This window comes from Haliotis rufescens, unplaced genomic scaffold, assembly GCF_023055435.1.
Source record: "Haliotis rufescens isolate VD_foot unplaced genomic scaffold, xgHalRufe1.0.p SCAF_6, whole genome shotgun sequence".
Lineage (NCBI taxonomy): Eukaryota > Metazoa > Mollusca > Gastropoda > Lepetellida > Haliotidae > Haliotis > Haliotis rufescens.
Genome location: NW_025964334.1, coordinates 26,362,869 through 26,382,953, shown reverse-complemented (window position 1 = coordinate 26,382,953; position 20,085 = coordinate 26,362,869). Strand labels below are relative to the sequence as shown.

General features: G+C 41.5%; 2 protein-coding genes across 2 annotated transcripts; one reads left to right on the top strand and one right to left on the bottom strand.

The window, feature by feature from the left end:
* Nucleotides 1–6,025: 6,025 nt before the first annotated feature.
* LOC124126095 (actin-depolymerizing factor 5-like) lies at nucleotides 6,026–8,502 on the bottom strand. Its single transcript, XM_046489521.2, has 2 exons — nucleotides 7,885–8,502; nucleotides 6,026–6,354 (listed from the first exon to the last, which is right to left on the bottom strand). The coding sequence occupies exons 1-2, from the start codon at nucleotides 8,193–8,195 to the stop codon at nucleotides 6,270–6,272; spliced, it is 396 nt and encodes a 131-aa protein (XP_046345477.1). The 5' UTR covers nucleotides 8,196–8,502; the 3' UTR covers nucleotides 6,026–6,269.
* A 173-nt stretch (nucleotides 8,503–8,675) lies between these two features.
* On the top strand, nucleotides 8,676–10,547 carry LOC124126094 (actophorin-like). Its single transcript, XM_046489520.2, has 2 exons — nucleotides 8,676–9,153; nucleotides 9,897–10,547. Exons 1-2 carry the CDS (start codon nucleotides 8,870–8,872, stop codon nucleotides 10,054–10,056), a joined length of 444 nt encoding a protein of 147 aa, XP_046345476.1. The 5' UTR covers nucleotides 8,676–8,869; the 3' UTR covers nucleotides 10,057–10,547.
* The last annotated feature ends 9,538 nt before the right edge of the window (nucleotides 10,548–20,085 follow it).

Genomic DNA, 20,085 nt, shown 5'->3' with positions numbered 1-20,085 from the left:
CTTTACATTTTATTTTTTTTAAACAAAACAGTGTCGAATAACGAATTTCTGTACCAGAATGCTCTTGTGAAATATGTGAAGTGGGTGTTGGAAAATCCAAGATGGCTGTTACTGACGGTGTACGGCTCATGTGGGGTTAGTAGTTCTGCTCTCTGATTGGTCAATCTCACTTTGAGGCATAATAATATTAGTTATGGTGTCTGGGTACAATGTGTGAAGCCAATTTTCCGCCTTGATATTGCTGGAATATTGCTGGAATAAAACCATACCCACTCACCCCCTCCAGTTATGGTGTCTTTAGTTGCCGCATACGGTGTCATATTAGGTTAGCAAAAAAATCTTGGATTTTTACTGACGGTATGTGGGGTCAGTAGATCTGCTCTCTGATTGGTCAATCTCACGTTGAGGCATAATAAACACACATATGCACGTCGCTATTTAACTGCAATAATCTTGAACGCGACGTTAAACCCCATTCCACCTCACCTCACCCCACCTCTCCTCATTTGGAGTAACCCATAGTGGAACCTGATTGACTAGTTTCATTAGTTCAGGTGACAATCTAATTACACAACGCAAGTTTCCAATAGTCGTGACCCGTATATAAATATTGCTTTATATTGATTTAAAGTGTTTCGTTGTTGACAAAGCTGTACCTTTTCTATTTAATGCATATAATTAGACAAGACAGTTAAAAAAACGCTTATGATATGAAATGACATGCGAAATCATCTTCAAAGTTGCATTATTTATTCTAAAGTATTTATTTCCCTGACGCATATCAGAATACACACACGTATATCAATACCTACTTTATTTATGTTCATTAAAATGCTTTTATTCATGATTGAATCAACAAATAACTTGTTTTTAACGATGACGTCAGCCGGAGGCTGCTAACCAGAGTATCGCACCCCAAGGGTTAAGTAGGTGTGGGCAAAATATGTCAGCCGTATGATGTAAACCAGTTAACATGAGCTAACATTGGTCAACTAAGTCTAACTTGAGTCGTCCAGAGGTTTCAATTTAAACGCAAGCCCTGAAAAGTAGACAAGAGCATTAATTCAAGTTCTTATATTGCACAGTAACGATAATGCACCAAACCAACTCTCATTGTTGTCTTGACAACCGCCACGGTCTACATCCTAAAGCTGATGCCTGAAAGTATTTCTCATCTCTTATGAATGTAGGCATTTATCTCTACTAGAACATGTACTTATTGATTTTCCCTGTACGTGCTTATCAGAGCAAGGCTTCACAGGTGTGCCCTTTGACTGAGACACTAATATCATAGCAATAATCTAAAGTAAATAGATTTTGACTTAAACGAACCGTGCTCGGAATGTGTAACTTGTGTATCAACACTATATCTTCTTTTCACTAGACCGCCTCCGTGGTCGGCTTGCATCGGCAATATGATTCTAACAGACGATTCACCAATAGATGTGTCATCAACCAAAAAACCCGAGTTGATTTGTTAAGATTATCAGCTAAATCATTTATGTATAATACAAGGACATTGAAAGGACTCGGTACAGAACACTGGGGTACCCAGGCTGATGTGTATTTCAATGAAGAAAGGCAACCGTTTACTAATACATGTACTTATGCACGTCACTATATAAATGTAATAACCTTGGACACGACGTTAAACCCCAGTTTACCCCACTCACCTCACCTTAATATTGAGCACGTTTCTAAAGCTTAATTCTGCTTCACTTGTATCTGAAGAGCAAGTGATATTTTGTGTTGGATTACAACATCTAAGTCATGTCAATAGCCTATCACATAAGATGATCGGACAGAATTGCAATGTTGCACAACCAGACATCAAGATTTCTTTTGTAACATTTGGGACTTTTTCAAATCAAATATGCAATAAAAAGTGTTAAAGATCTACTTAAGTTGACCACAACGATAGCTTTGTACGTGCCTGTACCTTCAGCTCTGCAAATGTTGTATTTATATATCTGTATTTTGTTATATTTGCATTACAAGGCACACAAATCACTTCATAAGGAACTACAGTAAACTACGGTTATAACGAACTCAAAGGGACTACTAATTTTAGTTCGTTATAACCGTAATTCGTTATAAGCATAACTATAGCATATAGTCGGGACTAAAAAGTTAGTTTGTTATATCCGTTAGTTCGTTATAAGCGTGTTCGTTATAACCGTAGTTTACTGTATTTTATTTGCATTCATATGTAACTGCAAGACTGTTTTGAAAACAAAGTGAAACGGGAAACAGCAGAAGATCGAAACTACAGACGGTACCAGGAAAAGTGTGTGATGTTACATGTATTATGCTATGTACGGAACATAAAGCGTTCAGTTATAGTATCCTCTGATTTCTAGCCTTATGAAATCCAAATCAAATAATATTTCCCCGAATAGAAGTTAAATGAGAAATATTATATATGTTTATTTTGAATGGTTATACACCATTGTCTAGACGTATAGTGTTTTCTTTTCATGCGTGAAAGTTGGACATGTGAAAGCTTCAGAACTATATGCCAAAAGTGAACAGAAGCTATAACAAAACAGGAAGTGACCCGAGCCTTGAGTGAGTTCTTGGGCCTTGTAGAGGGGAGTCCCTCATGGATCAGATCATTCCCCTGTACTAGGCCCAAAACACTCACTCAAGGCTCTGGTCACTCCCCTGTATGAGGCCATAAACACTCGCTCAAGGCTCAGGTCAGTCCCCACTACAAGACCCAAAACAATCAACAAAGGCTCATGTGACTCCCCTCTACTAGGCACAAAACATTCACTCAAGGCTCAGACCACTCCCCTCTACTAGGCACAAAACATTTACTAAAGGCTCACATCACTCCCCAGTACAAGGCCCAAAACACTCGCTCAAGGCTCAGACCACTCTCCTCAACTAGGCCCAAAACAGTCAGTCAAGGCTCAGGCCACTCTCCACTACAAGGCCCAAAACATTGACTCAAGGCTCAGACCAATCCCCTGTATAAGGCCCAAAACATTGACTCAAGGCTCCGGTCACAACTCAGTACAAGGCCCAAAACACTCCCTCAAGGCTCAGATAACTTCCCTCTACTAGGCCCAAAACATTCACTTAAGGCTCAGGCCACTCCCCTCTACTAGGCACAAAACATTCACTCAAGGCTCAGATCACTCCCTTGCACTAGGGCCACAACATTTGCTCAAGGTTCACGTCAATCCCCTCTACTTGGCCCAAAACATTCACTCAAGACTCAGAACACTCCCCAGTACAAGGCCCGAAACACTCGCTCAAGGCTCAGACCACTCTCCTTAACTAGGCCCAAAAACAGTTAGACAAGGCTCAGGTCACTCCCCATACAAGGCCCAAAACATTCACTCAAGGCTCATGTGACTCCCCTCTCCTAGGCACAAAACATTCACTCAAGGCTCAGATCACCCCCCTCTCCTAGGCACAAAACATTCACTCAAGGCTCATGTCACTTCCCTCTACCAGGCACATAACATTCACCAAAGGCTCAGATCACTCCCCTGCACTAGGGCCAAAACATTCGCTCAAGGCCCAGGTCTACCCCCTCTACTTGGCCCAAAACATAAACTAAAAGCTCACACCATTCCCCAGTACAAGGCCTAAAACACTCCCTCAAGGCTCAGACCACTCCCCTCAACTAGGCTAAAAACAGTCAGACCAGGCTCAGGTCACTCCCCAGTACAAGGCCAAAAACATTCACTCAAGGCTCATGTGACTCCCCTCTCCTAGGCACAAAACATTCACTCAAGGCTCAGATCACCCCCCTCTACTAGGCACAAAATATTCACTCAAGGCTCAGACCACTCCCCTCTACTAGACACAAAACATTCATTCAAGGCTCAGATCATTCCCCAGTACAAGGCCCAAAACACTCGCTCAAGGCTCATGTGACTCCCCTCTCCTAGGCACAAAACATTCACTTAAGGCTCAGACCACTCCCCTCTACTAGGCACAAAACATTCACTCAAGGCTCAGATCATTCCCCTGCACTTGGGCCACAACATTCGCTCAAGGTTCATGTCAATCCCCTCTACTTGGCCCAAAACATTCACTCAAGGCTCACATCACTCCCCAGTACAAGGCCCAAAACACTCGCCCAAGGCTCAGACCACTCTCCTCAACTAGGGCCAAAACAGTCAGTCAAGGCTCAGGTCACTCCCCTGTATAAGGCCCAAAACATTCACTCAAGGTTCAGACCACTCCCCTGTATAAGGCCCAAAACATTCACTCAAGGCTCAGGTCACTCCCAAGTACCAGGCCCTAAACACCTTTTCAAGGCTCAGACCACTTTCATCAACAAGGCCCAAAAACAGTCAGACAAGGCTCAGGTCACTCCCCACTACAAGGCCCAAAACATTCACTCAAGGCTCATATGACTCCCCTGTATAAGGCCCAAAACATTCACTTAAGGCTCAGGTCACTCCCCAATGCAAGGCCCAAAACACTCACTCAAGGCTCAGAACACTCCCTGTATAAGGCCCCAAACACTCACCCAAGACTCATGTCACTCCCCTCTAGTAGACCCAAAGCATTCACTCAAGGCTCAGAACACTCCCCTGTATAAGGCCCCAAAACACTCACTCAAAGCTCAGATCACACTTCTACAAGATCCAAAAACATTTACTCAAGGCTCAGGTCACTCCCCACTACAAGGCCCAAAACATTCACTAAAGGCTCACATCACTCCCCGGTACAAGGCCATAAACATTCACTAAAGGCCCATGTCACTCCTCACTACAAGGCCCAAAACATTCACTCAAGGCTCAGAACACTCCCTGTATGAGGCCCAAAACACTCACACAATGCTCACTCCCCTCTAGTAGTCCCAAAACATTCACTGAAGGCTCAGATCACTCCCCAGTACAAGGCGCCCAAAACTTTCACTGAAGGCTCAGATCACTCCCCAGTTCAAGGCGCCCAAAACACTCACTCAATGCTCAGGTCACTCCCCTCTAGTAGGTCTAAAACAGACACACAAGGCTCAGATCACTCCCCTGTATAAGGCCCAAAGCATTTACACAAGGCCCAGGTCACTCCCCTGTACTAGGCCCAAAACATTCACTCAAGGCTCATGTCACTCCCCTGTTTGGGGCTTTTGGAGGGGAGTGACCCGAGGCTGGAGTGAGTGTTTTGGACCTAGTACAGGGGAGTGACCTGAGCCTTCAGTAAATGTCTTGGCCCAAGTAAAGGGGAGTGACCCGAGCCTGGAATGAGTGTATTGGGCCAAGTAAAGGGGAGTGGTTTGGTTTGGGGGTGGGGGTGGGGGTGGGTGGGTGTGGGGAGAGGGGGGAGAGAAGGGGATTTTTTGGGGGGGATGGGGGGGGGGGGGGGGGGGGGTGGTTATAAGTAGAGGTGGGGCTGGGATTTTGTATCGAAATTAGATATTTTTAGATTATCTAATTCATCGTGTTCTGGAATCTGTTATTATGAAACGTGCTATATATTGATACTGTCTGGTTGTCTACGAGAAACTGTGGGTACCTATTCCGTCGGATGTTTTGGATTGGGTTTATGTGAAAGAAATGGGTCCGGCCTTAATTTTTCATAATCATACTAAAAAATGAGTTTTGAGCCAAGTAATCTTTGCTGGCCCATGACATTGGTCCAAACAACTTTTCTCTTGGGCCAAAATTTATGTTACAAAGTAGTTGTTTTATGTATCATGATAATTGCATATACATTGTATACCTTTGTGTTTTTGTTAAGGCTTTGAGTAAAGTAAAATATGCTGGCCGATGGGCCACATGGTTAATGATTTGAGTTTTCGAAAAACATTTTTCCTTCCTTCGTATGTTCCCATGAAAACAGCATGTGGAATGTTTGTAATTGTCTTTTACCGAGCGAGACCAGCCACAGCGCGGAGAGTTTCTGGACAAAAAGGTTTGCAGAATTAACATAGGATGTGTTCTTTTCATTTTAGTGGTCGATTGAAATATAGGTCATTGGCAAATGGTTGTGGAACCGATTCGTCCCGCTTCTTACACAAATATAAATATATAAAATGTAAAATATAACAACAATAATATTTGTTTGACCAAAACATGTTATATTGCAGAACATCGAGCATGTCCAGTGGACGATTTTAGTTGTTTTGCAAAACTTGACGACAACACTTTTTTCCAGCATTTTCGGGAACAGGTGATTTATTACAAATACCATTCGCACGAGATCACCCGGGCGATGTAACGCCACAATACTGATGAAGAAACATCATCCTTTTAAAAAGAATTGGTGATCCTATTTAACTGATGTCCCAGGCTTGCACAATGTCAAGATGTATTCAGGGCTGCTTTAAAGGTGTCCTTGCCGGCAGTATATATACTTTTTGATTCTGGATTGGCTTCCTTCGGCAACCTGAAATAATAAAAACCATTATAATGTTCATATTTCCAGTACAAACCAGTTTCATACCACTGCACCGACTGTTTAATATTTGCTATGTAAACACCACCTGCAAGGGCCCTTCCTGCAGATCTAGTCACTGTTCAGCAGTAAATGTTCAATGCAAATGTTTATGAAGCCAGATGTCAAGGTGTTAGTATGCATGTCCAATTTAGATACTTATGCAACACACTTATTTAACTAGACCTTAATGTCAGGCCAAATGTTTTAATAACGCTAAAAATTATTTTACAAAGCAGTTCTTTGATGGGTCACGATAATTGTACATACATTGTGTACCTTTGCGTTTTTGTAAAGGTTTTGAGTAAAGTAAAACATATTAAACTATACAGTAGATGAAGCTCTTTATCTGTAGTTGCTACTTTCTCCAACAATGAGAAACATAATTCAACATTCACTGAAGTGAATTTTTAAATTTCACATTGTAAATCGTTAATTTTCTGAACTAAATAATAATAAAACAGATTATTATTATTATTGTTATTATTATTATTATTATTATTATTATTATTATTAATGTATTATTATTATTATTATTATTATTATATGATGTATGGACATATAAATTTGGACTGCATATTCATATGATGTGGTTCTTTCACCTGAGAATAAAAGAGTAAACAGATGTTTTGTTTATGTATAAACAAATCATGCAGAGTTTGTAGGCAAACTTCAACAAAGAGGAACAGTCAATCACATTTTCAGGGGGTGACTGCTATACTGACAAACAACTGAGATGACTGTCGCATGACAAAGTGTGAACAAGGCTGTGAGCAAAAGTGGATGTTTGGGATAGTTGACGCCATCGTATTTATCATTAACAAGATCATGATAATAATGACCACACGCGTTGCGTGTTTATTTACTCACGAACCCTGCTTTCTACAATGAATGTAAAATTACGTAATGCAACAGGTAAATCACAGACTACGAATCAGAAACTCAGTGTCAATAGGAATTGGATGTATTAATTTTAATTTTTTTTACCCCAAACCCTAAATTTATTGTTTGCTGGACATGCTGTAAACAAAACTAAACCAACTGTTTGGTATGACCTTTTCAAATAGAATGTGTGTATGTTTCATTTAGTGAGTGAGTGAGTGATGTTAAAGCCGCTTTTAACAGTATTCCAGTAATATCGCGGCGTGTCAGATTAATGTTGGAGGAAAGCCCGCAGTGATGCAGGTCTCAGACGTTTACCACTTCGGTGAAACCCAAGAGCACGGGTATGGTGCTGACAAACCTGGAAACATAATCGGGATTCGAACCGGGATTCGAACCCACAATCATAGGTTTCTGGCGTGCCCAGGGGACGCAACTCTGCACAGCGAATCGCGGCGCCTTAGACGACTGGGTCACCCGGGCCACCCGTGCCCCACGTAAATTTCAGAGTGAAAGGGTCAAACGGATGGTGACGACATATCGCACGAAAGACCCGAAAAATGTGACACGAGACACCCGGCAACAAGGGAACCAACTTACCAAAATACGAAGGAGCATGCTCTGGACCACGTGGCATCCTTCTGAAGTTTGACATAGTCGAACATAACGTAGCGTCCATCCTCGTCTGGTAAGCTATGAACCAGCTGGTGCCACAGTGACTTCACTTTAGCGTTGATACTGTCCCCAGCCATGCCAATCGTATCCTCCACAGAAAAACATCTTGCTTTTTGAGACTCCATTACAATTCTGTTATCGTTCGTGATCCTGTACACGGTCCATTGTGCGTTTCCAGCAGCCTGAGAAGCATGGGCTTGAAAGCACTCCTCCTCTATCTTAATAGTAATCGGCATATTCTCTCTTTCTAACTATGTCAGCTTTTCCCAGGCGCTATGTCCCAACTCAACAACACGGGTCTTCCCATGGGCCTGTATATTATAACTCATACATATACACACTGTCTCAATTTACACCTTTCAACCATTATCCATTGCAAGCATTTTATCAGGCGGTGTTCAAGCTCTACAGCGCACTGTCATATACAGAAACGATAATCACAGAGTACAATGTCGTGATGCGTGAAGATCCCAAGCAGCTACCACGCCCACAAGCTGGAACACAACACTACGTCATGCCACGCCACGCCCACTAGATAACAGCTATGCACTTCATTGCACACACATGCACACAAATCTATACAGTCCGTGCATGTACATATATGTACATGTATATAAAGGTTAAAGCGCTGCTCGACAGCAAAACGTTTTGCATTAGGGAAGTGTGGTACAGTCGCTTTCATTCAGCGTAAGCGAAGAGAGAAACAAGTTTTACAGTTGCAGCTAAATATAGCCAGCTGTATCTAAGGCCTTATAAGGAAGACCAATCGTTGTATTATTCATAACTAAATGAGACTGTTCCGTGTGCAACAGCTAGCAGTATTGAGGTTGGGAGCGGTAGCCATCAAGGAGTGGGACGACTGAGGTGGACACAGATCTCTTCGCCGCGTGGATCATAGGCCGGAACAATAATGTCTGGTATCAGACTGGACGACGAAACTCAGGAACTAATCAAAAACGATGTCAAGGGACATGTTTACAAATATGTTACTTTCAGAATTAATGATGAAAAAACAAAAATCTGCATAGATGAGATGAAGCTGATGTCTGACTTGCCGGACGGCAGCAGAACCATAGCGAGAGACCATGAAGAGTTTAGGAAACTGGGCGAGATCATGCCACAGGACAACATGCGATACATCATGTACACTTACGTTGATTGTCAGCTTAACTACCAGAGGTGCTTCATTAAATGGTAAGTACTAATAGTTTTACTACTTCTTTGGGGTTGTGGTTAGCCAAGTGGGTAAAGAGTTGGCTCGTCACGCCGAAGACCCGGGGTCGATTACCGTGGAGCCAAGTTTTGGTGGACACAAGACCCTACTCACTCATTCATTCTTCATAATCTCACTTTTGATCATGAATATGTTAATCAGACCTATCATTAATTAATACTGTAACCCCAACATGGATATGTGTTACATGACATCATACATGTTTTTTATCAATAAGGGAATTGGCATATATGATAGTTATATATAGATCGGGGGGGGGGGGGGGGGGGGTGTCACAGTCTGCAAACACCCACCTACCCAGTCTGTGTATCATTTTCTTATGGTTGGTTGGTTGGTTGGTTGGTTGTATTACGCCGCCCTCAGCAATATTCCAGCTATATGACAGCGGTCTGTAAATAATCGAGTCTAGACCAGACAATCCAGTGATCAATATCGATCCACGCAATTGGATCACCCGATCCCCTTAGTCGCCTTTTGTTATGGCACCCTCGAGTTAAATTAAACATATCATCATGACAACCCCCTTCCAATAATAAACGGCCAGTCCCTATTCAATGTGCGAATTTAATATTTTATCATTTGAAAAAAATACACACACACACCACCCACCCCTCGCAAGCAATTTCAAAAGCACAGAGTAAATGCACTAGGATTGTCATGAACATTATTCGAAACACTATTTGTGTCATATTTTGTTTTACAGGTTGGGAACTGATTCACCAGTGAAAATGAAGATGATATACGCATCATCAGAGGCCGTCATAAGGGAGAAATTAGGTATAAAACAGAAACTGTTGGTTGAGGATGAATTCCGATTTCCGGACGAACTATTAAAAGAGCAAGAGCAAAAAGCATCAAAATAAGGCAACTGTGACCGAACATGCTTAATTCTCCTATGCGTTCCTCGGTTTTAAGTAAGTGGAATGACATTAGTAGACTTTAGATGGTCAGCCTCAACACTGCTAATAGTTGACATTGCATGGTCTGATGACGGACAACGTTCCCCCCACGAGATGCTCGGATGAAGACAGAGAATATGTTGACTATGCATGCTGACCAATGTTTTCGCTTATTTTCGATTTCCTCAGTAAAATCAGGCTCACAGTATAACATTGAGGCCTTTAATATCAGTGGTCCTTGTGAACAAGCAACGTAAACTGTGAATACAGTTCAGTCCCAAAGGTCTTCATTAGCTATGACTGTCAGTAAAGCTTTTCAAATCTTATGATAACTGCATGTGAATAAAAATACCATTATTTCATCAATTTGGGGATCTGTCAATGTTTGACACAATAACAGACGTAAAGACAACTTATCATTCTCACGATTTTGCAATAAAGACATTTCTCAATTCTTCCCTGACAATTCTTTGAGCTGAGCGTCATACCAAAAGACGTTAAAAGATGGTACTTGTTACCCTGCCTGGCGCTCGGTATTAAGGGGCTAAAACAAGGACTGGTCGGCTCGGAGTCAGTAAACTGTGTCTGAGTGGGGTATTCATGTGAAACTGCGGCAAGGTATCTCAGTGGGCTAAGCACTATCAATCGGCATCAGTCCGGACTAGCACAAGCAGCCACATACACACACGCGCATGCACGTCGCTATATAAGTGCAATAATCTTCGACGCGACGTTAAACACCATTTCACCTCACCTCACCTTTGAGCTGAGAATATAATGTTTAATCGTTAGATATGCCAAGAGGCAGGTGATATATTCCGTCAGTGTTCTCACCCCTACTGGGCCAAGACAAGTTGTTTATACTATAGTATACACGTTTTTGTTGAGTTTCCACGTTAATATCCAAAGGCTTGAGACAATCACCTGTAGGATCACACCACGCCCAAGTACCCCACCGACATACCTGGACGTTACTGTTTGCTGGTTTGGGACCGACACACACCAAAAGCCAGCTTGTTTACGACATGTCGGGTGAAATGGCTTGCTAACAATGTTGTTGTACATGTAGCCATCCCACTGTTGTGAGTGCAGTGTTTAAAACAGGCAGTGTTGTGACACAGGTGTTCAACGGTCATATCGCGAGCGCCGTATAGCGGGGACTGTTAGCATTCCTGTGAAATATCACCACTCAAGCGTTAAAAATTGAGGCTATATAATTCTGACTGACTATTTCATATGTTGCACTCCCTTACAATTAGAGCTGGGGAAAAGGACGTAACTTGTGACTATCGTTGCGTGGAGTTATTAAAAGAAGATGTATAGGGAAGATATTCATTGCCGCGTTACTCTGTGTGCAGCCATTCATCCCGATAAGGGGGGCACGGGTGGCCCAGTCGTCTAAGGCGCCGCGATTCGCTGTGCAGAGTTGCGTCCCCTGGACACGCCAGAAACCTATGATTGTGGGTTCGAATCCCAGTTCACCCCGATTATGGTTCTAGGTTTGTCAGCACCATACCCGTGCTCGTGGGTTTCACCGAAGTGGTAAACGTCTGAGACCTGCATCACTTCGGACTTTCCTCCCACATTAAGCTGACACGCCGTGATATAACTGGAATACTGTTAAAAGCGGCGTTAAACCAAACTCACTCACTCATCCCGATAAGGCGATACTTTTTTTTCAAATTGGTTTACGGGTCCGCCAACTCAACAATTGAAGAGCGGAAAACAAATCTAAAAAACACTATGTTTTACATGCTGACTGTAAACATACATAAACTGCAGGGCAAAGAAAAGTATAACCTTGGAATTTGGATTTAAAAAAATTACAAACGTTACCACAACGTTTCTAGGCTGAAAACAGTCGCGGAAACATGACAAACTTTAAGGTTCAAACCAAAACTATGATACCCGTATCAAAAAAACATTTCTTGTTTGTTGCATCATTGGCCACCATCAGCCACTATACATTCTTTTGTTCAGCAGTTTATTAGCAGAAAAGTTGTTCATACGAAACATATTAACCGGTAACAACGACGAGACCGGCGCCATAAATAATGCAGGCATGGCAGAGTCGCAAGACCCCTTTGAAGAACAGACGAGAGGTCCTACTTGTTTTATTTTTACACCCGAACCCCGTTATCTCGCAACTAGCGAGACGGTGTTGTAACTTCGAGTTAACGATGCATGTACATCGAGACAAATCTAGTAACAGAATTGTACATATGCATAGCAACACGATTGCATATACAAGAAATTAAGATCTCAACAATTGTATGAGATGACAAATTGAAATGTATTTCGGCGGCAGTGATTTATTAATTTACGGTTGTGACAAATTATGTACAGTGTACATGTGCCTCATTAGGCATAGCAGCAATCACTATTTGGTTGTTTTATCTCGAATTCGAGATAAGCGGGCACAATTTATGTATTTATATGGTGAGGCGGTTGGGACCGGAGAATAGGTTCGAGATATTGGTACATCCGAGATAACGGTGTTTGAGATAACCAGGATAGACTGTATTATATAATTTCCCACCTACCGAGAAGGGCGTCATTGTTGTTCTTGTTTATTCAAGGCGCCACAATTCGTCACTTTAAAACGTAATTTAAAAAGTTCTTTATCATAACACGTTGTCCTTGCTTTGTTGTTTGGACGTCACGCACGAGTGACTCTGCCCACAAAGCAAGATATTCAACGACTACGTTGTGGCAACATGAACAGCGGTAATGTGATATGTTTGAGTGTGAGCGGACTGACCTTGACTTAAATATATCCTTATCCTACATTGCGTTTGTTCATAGTGATCATCATAGTGGATCATTCCACTTTGCACAGAAGGAATAAGGTAGTGATATGTTGGGACAATCAACCACGCCGTCGCCCTATGTTTTATTGGCCGCATGACAAGTGGGCCGTATGACTAATGGGGAATACAGCTGTTGTGTAAGCTTATACACGCATGTACGTACGGGTATTTACATATAACTAACACATATAGATATCGGGACAGGGAAGCCGACCAGCGAGGAAGCCCCACAATCAAAACTGTGCAGAACTGTTCAGATTAAATATTAATGAATCATGATGTGTATAAGGAAATGCACGCGCGACCTATATAGATGGGGATGTAGGTCAGGGGAAGACACGTCACGTGGTTCCCGCCCGGGCAGTTTGTCATGCGCTGCGCATCTGTTTCCGACTGTTGTTTGCCGGTGTGTCACCATGGCACAGGTTGTGATCAATACACGACATAAGTGTAAGCCTGGGGTATTCTAGTACACACTGTCAGTATTACGTCACTTCTATCTCGGGGGCGGTCGGGTAGCCTAGTGGTTAAAGCGTTCGCTCGTCACGCCGAAGACCCGGGTTCGATTCCCGACATGGGTACAGTGTGTGAAGCCCATTTCTGGTGTCCCCCCGCCGTGATTTGGATGGAATATTGCTAAAAGCGGCGTAAAACCATACTCACTCACTCACTCACTTCTATCTCGTGCGTCTGTATTACACAGCCACTGGGCCATGAACTATAATATGGCCTGGGAAACAGAAGGTCGGTGGTTTGATCCCCTGTGGCGTCATATCAAAAGTTGTTAAAAGATAAATGCTTTTACCCTGCCAGACTTCGGTTTTGTTTGTTTTCTTTGTTTTCTTTGTTTGTTGTTTAATGCCGCACTCAGACATATTCCAGCTATATGACGGCGGTATGTACATAATCGAGTCTAGACCAGACAATCCAGTGATTGACATCAAGAGCATCGATCCACGCAATTGGAAACAACGACATGCATCAACCAAGTCACCGAGCATGGGTTGCTGAAGAACTATTATACCCCGGATCTTCAGGAGTTAAGGCGTTCGGTTTAAGGGGATTACACAAGGACTGGTTGGCTCGGAGTCCGTATGATGTGTCTGAGTGGGTATCAATGTTAGACTGGGGCGGTGGGATAGCAAAAGTGTTAAAGCGTCACGCCGAAGACCCGGGTTCGATTCCCCACATTGGTACAATGTGTGAAGCCCATTTCTGGTGTCCCGCCCTGCTGGAATATTGCTAAAAGCGACGTAAAACCATACTCGGGCAGTCACTCCATGCTAATCTGCGGTATGGTATCTGGGTTAGCACTAAAAAAAACGATATTAGTGCGGAATTGAACAAGCAGTCCTCGCACACTCACACACGCATGCATGCTCGTCGCTATACTGATACTGAACGTGACGTTAACCCCATTTCACCCCACAAGTCTTAATTACAAAGCCACCGGTGTACCTTATACCTGCATGAAACGAGCATAAAATATAATATACACGTCAAACACACACTGACAATCACAACACCACTCAAGCATGTTTCCAAATAATCACAGAACAACAACAGCAGATATTCGCCACCCACATTACACTATCATGTAATATCAAGTGTTATGTTCACTGCAATGTAAATATCACTTTTCCCAACTTCCTCAGACTTCGATGCTGAAGCATATATAATATTATAGCTAAAATGGATGGAATTATCATTAAACCGCCCGCATGTTATGGGGTCAGATGATGACGGACTACTTTCATGAGTGTAAGTCATTCACACTCCGTCGCAGTGGTGACTCATGGAACTCTGGGTAGGGGAGTGAAAGTCATTCATAAGTTGCTCGTGCTTCAGTCGAATGTTCACCTACGTCTGTATTGAACTACAGGACCGTGTAATTAATAATAAAAATAAACAAACTCGTCCTCGTCTGCGAGTTTGTTTGTTATTATTATCAGTTACATTATCTGTTGTTATGGCAACATTATCGTTTTTTCAGAGTGCAATGCACCCTCTTGATGCCACAGCGACACATATGTCCCTCCTCTTCAAACCTCACTTCGAAATCGAATCAAATTCGAAATAGATCTACATCACGCAGACTAATACACTTCACAGTTTTGAATTCTGTTCATCATTTACTGTGTTTTTAGGCAATTCAGGCAATTACTGAAAGTGACTTCTGAAAATTAGGTCCATTATAAATCTCGCCAAATCACAATATTCACGGCGTTATATAAATATTTACTGTGTGTTTAGAAATCTAAATAGTGGATATTTTCTCGAATATTTCAAGTAGAAAAATAGCAGATTAGCGATCACAGGTATCAAATCACTACTGATAATTCTGAAACGTCGCTGATAAGCCTAGAATCGTTTAGAATGTTTTGGAAAATACGCATACACGAACGCCGAAATGTACGGTCCGCCATATTGGATTGTGTTTACAAAATGCCGGTTATGAGACGCCTATTCGATCAGGTATATTTCAAACTCAGCCGCTATACATGCATCCCTGAAGTCCTCATATATTTTCGAAACAATGGATAAATGGTCTTTGTCACCAATGCAAATTATCTAGAGGAAATCATGCGAAATAAATTGGGTATGGAAACGAAAACTGTGCTCGGAAAACTGTACTTGCTGAAATGTACACAAAGCAAAATTCAGGTTTTACACTTTGAAGCATTTTTAGGTACTTTCGTCTAATTGTTGCATACATACGCTCGATCACGCTTTTGAGAATATTCATGGGAAGAGTATCGTTGCACTAATTATGGAATTACACATATATACATTACAATGATGTGGTAAATTCAACAGAAACCGTAAAAGTGTCCGTCCTGTGTGACGCCATGACTGACGCTAAATCACGCATAACGATGACGGTAGTTATCTACATTTCTGACTAATTCTCTTTGTTACATTGGAAAACATGGTAAACAAATAAGAGTAGGCACATTGTCAGAATGTTTCTGATTACTCACGTGACACATTTATGTGTATACGATCCCTCAATCAACGTAAATCCTCCACTGGAAATCCCGCGTTCTGTTGTCAGCGAACACGCCATTTTGTAAAAGTCGGTCACCGGTAGTGATGTCATACGGAAGTAAACATTGTTGTACATATTTGGTAATTTCTTTGAGGTGTAAACTTTCAACTTAGCACCCAGCGTGTTCTTTGTTTTTGTCTAGTTTGCATTTTCATCATCGCCTTGATAATCCACAGATATGACATAAACCTTTTTGTGTAGGGTCACATTATTTTTGAGTAGTAAGCCGTACATAAGATGACGTCACTTATGACAGTGGTGTTATGTATTAATGCGCTACTGCAATCATGAGAATAGACAAAATTCATCGGTTCGATGTTAAAAAGTTGCGATTTTTAGGTGTGTAAGAAACAGATTACTGCACTCGTGATCAGTGCTGTCTGACAGACACTCGTGTAGTAATCTCTATTTATCATATAATGGGTTGGTTTCTCGGCAGGATAAAGCCAACGGATAAAAACGATATCCGTTGGGGTCATATGCGGATAGAGATGAAAATATCAAAGGTCAAGTAGGACTACTTTCACTGTTTATAAACAAACATGGCGTCGCCCTTGTCATTCGGCGATCGAGTCAGAATTAACCATCGGGAATCTGGATAAACTACAGGGATAATTGCTATCATTATCAAAAGAACAGTCTAATATACTGAAAATCACAGTGTCTAACTGTGACGTAGCTAAGGCATTTCATAAGTTTTGGCAATATAAATTTCGAAACAATTTTGCGAGGGCACGAGGCCTAGCCAAGCGGGATCAGTAGCCATCCATATCCGTGCTTGTAGACCTCTGCGGCTTGAAACCGTCTCCACAAATTAAAATAGTTGGATTTGGCCGAAATATGTTTGAATTGTTACCTTGTTACGTTTTGTCGCTGTGTGTACATCTGACTACACTTCTTAACGTTATGACAGAACAGACCGACTGTCAACAACGTCCGACCGTGGCCGTGACGTCTCATAGACAAGGGTTAGAGTAGCTTCCCTTTGATGGATTGCCTGTATTAGGAATAAACTCTATGTATTTAGCTCGCCAAGGCTCGCTAAATACAATGTTTATTCCTAAGGCAGGATATCTACCATCCCCAAACACACTCGCGTCATCACATCTATTTCTTTTTATCTTATAGCAAATTCCACCCATTTTAGCTATAATAACGGTAACGCTATTTTCAGGCCATTAAATCTCGATCTTTTCAACCGCCCTCCTTTGTCGGGCAGTTAATGGAAGACCTCGGGCATCTGTAAATGATAATGGCCTGAAAAATAGCGTTACCCTTATGATATTTTGTATTACCTTCGAGGGCAAACATATCGGGGTTCATAAAATCATATGTGGTCATATCACGTCACGAGACAACAGTGTATTGTTTCCGTCATCCGGGCGGCATTGTTGACGTCATTCGAATCTTATTGTGACGTGAGGTCGGAATGACGTCACACCAGAAACGACGTCATAGCTGATTTATCACACATAGGATTAGAAATAACCGTGATCATAAAAATCCTACGTGCACTAGTGCTAATTAGGAGATAAATATTTCGTTTTGTAAGATTTGCGTGATGTTATGCTGAATGGATGTACGGAAATTTCATTTGAACACGACGCCGTAAGGCGGAGTGTTCAAATGAAAAAATTACAAAACGAAATACTTATCGACATTGTAACATGAACGTTAATTTAAATCGATATTTTGGAGGAACTAATTTACTGAGCGCATGACACAACAAGACTGTCGTTAGTAATACGTCTCCTCGTGCTCACCTTCGAAAAGATGCATGATATGGGGTGCCGCGAAACCGATCAATGGTTTCGAGGTACTCCAATAATGAGGATCCATTTTACGAAAGGGGTGGTCACATGTTCAAGCCCATTTCTCAGAAAATAAACAAACAACAGGAAATATCACAAATTCAATTCTTTATCACAGTTCCCCATCTTACTTGTAATTTGTAGTTATGCGTATCTATGAAATACAAATAATCAAAATTAGAAAAGATGTACATACTGTTTGGCCCCTGTACATGATAGTGTCAACTCGCCTGAAACTGAGGTGGTGACAAGAGACGTCAAACATGTGCGAAATTTCAGACATGTAGCTTAGCTGGGATTGAAAAAGTTGTTTACTGTTACAGTGGAATAACATATGTGAGAGAGACCGTGGAAATTAGCAGAAGAATTAACCTGGAAATTATTCACGGGAGCAGTGGACAGTGGCAGGATATTGGTATCTTTGACAGGTACCAAATTACGTTCGTTAGCGAGCTGCTGCTGTCCCTGAAAAATGTTCGAATAATGTCGTTTTTGAGACGAGCTCGAGTCAATGGAATACGACTTCAACGATTCATCGGTTTTGTGGCCGGTAATTCTGCAAATCTCGCGATTTTCAATACCTGCGTTTGACAGCAAAGTGACGGCAGTTTGCAGTGTGAAATTCCCGGTCTTGGATAATGTTTATGCTGCGCTCAAATGGCGGTCCCCTGATGTGCCTGTGTATGGCAAAAGATTGCCTTGTTCAGGGTACAAATGTGACGGTAAGTGGGAGTAATTCGTTATTATTACGGTGTCGTGTTTAAATGAAATTTCCGTATATCCATTTAGTATAACATATCTCAAATCTTACAAAACGAAATATTTAATTTATGTTAAGATTTTGGTCAATCTCGTTATATTATTGCCAATTTTTGCGATGACACATTGGTCACGCTTTACATTGCTATTATGGCAATGGTGTAAGGGAGGTAACTCTCGCTGATGTTGATCGAATCTGCGTAGGAAATTTTGGTATGTGTTTATGTATTCTTTTATGTTTCAATGGCTTACGTCGAAATATTTTAACTCCCAGTAGATTTGGAGAGGTTCCCATCCACGATGTCCTGTACTGCTTTTTCATCAAGGGAGGCGAAGCGGTGACTGGACGCTTGAACTTTGGGCTCTACGGAAACGCTGGCTGTATTTCCTAGTTCAGGGGCCATCTCAGAACGGTTTCGAGCTTCAACAGCTGTTGTGGGTTATAATAAGAACAAAATTAGGTGGGTGTATGAAAGTCATAACTATTATAGAGTTGCAATAAATGTTTTTTACTCTGTTAAAAATTGATTTTGTTTTGTTTTTTCCTTTGGCCAAGCCCAAGAAAATTACATTAATTATGATTATGATTTTGTAATTAATGGAAAAAGGTAAATTTCATTTACCTTCAAATTCTTGAATCATCTCAGAAAATGTCACGTCGCCCCATTCACTCAATATTTCATCGAAATCTCCGATGTGGAAGTCAGGGTAAATTTCCATCTGTTCCTCCATGTTGATGATTTCAAAAATAGTTCCATTAATTAATGTATACATACACGGTGATGAGACCCCAAAAATTCAGCGATGTTATGCTCATTCGACAACACTTTTTAACCAATCAAATCAGGGAACATACCTACTTTTATGTTACAATATCACTTCACTCGCACCACAATCTTGTTTTCATCATACGAACGTCATCTGTCGCGTCATTCGAATCTTATTGTGAATTCAAGGCGCCGCAATTCGATGTGCAAAAGTATTCAAAATTTAGACGTGCCTGAAACCAATGATCGTGGGTTCGACTCCTGGTTTGCACTGGTTTTGTTTTCGGTTTGTCGGTACCATACCCGTGCTCGCGCGTTTCACAAAAGAGATAACGTCACTGTATCACTTCGGGATTTAACTGTGATATGACTGAAATACTGTTCGAAGCAAGTTCACTCACTCACTCTGCATCTGAGAGTTATTTCATTTGTATCGTGTCACGCTGAATATCCTGAGTTGTGAATATGTAAAGTGTGTTCACGGTGAAGGGTTTCTTTACCGTCACCTAGGATAAAAGAAATAATTTATTGTGTTTCCTTGTATAGGACTCTTATCTGTCCAGAATACATTCGAGATCCTTGATCAAGATTTCATTTCTATCTTATTTTCTAAGTTGTTCTACCGATCGTCTTCAAGTTTCTCAGGGTAAGCGATTACTTTCTATGAAATGTCCTTCGTGTCAACTTGAAATGTGGTGCTACTCCTGTTGTTTCATATATCTGTTTAGATAAGTTTCAGAGGTTCCAACCCCAAAAAAGATTGTAGTGTTGAACTTCTCAATATCAGGAGAACATTT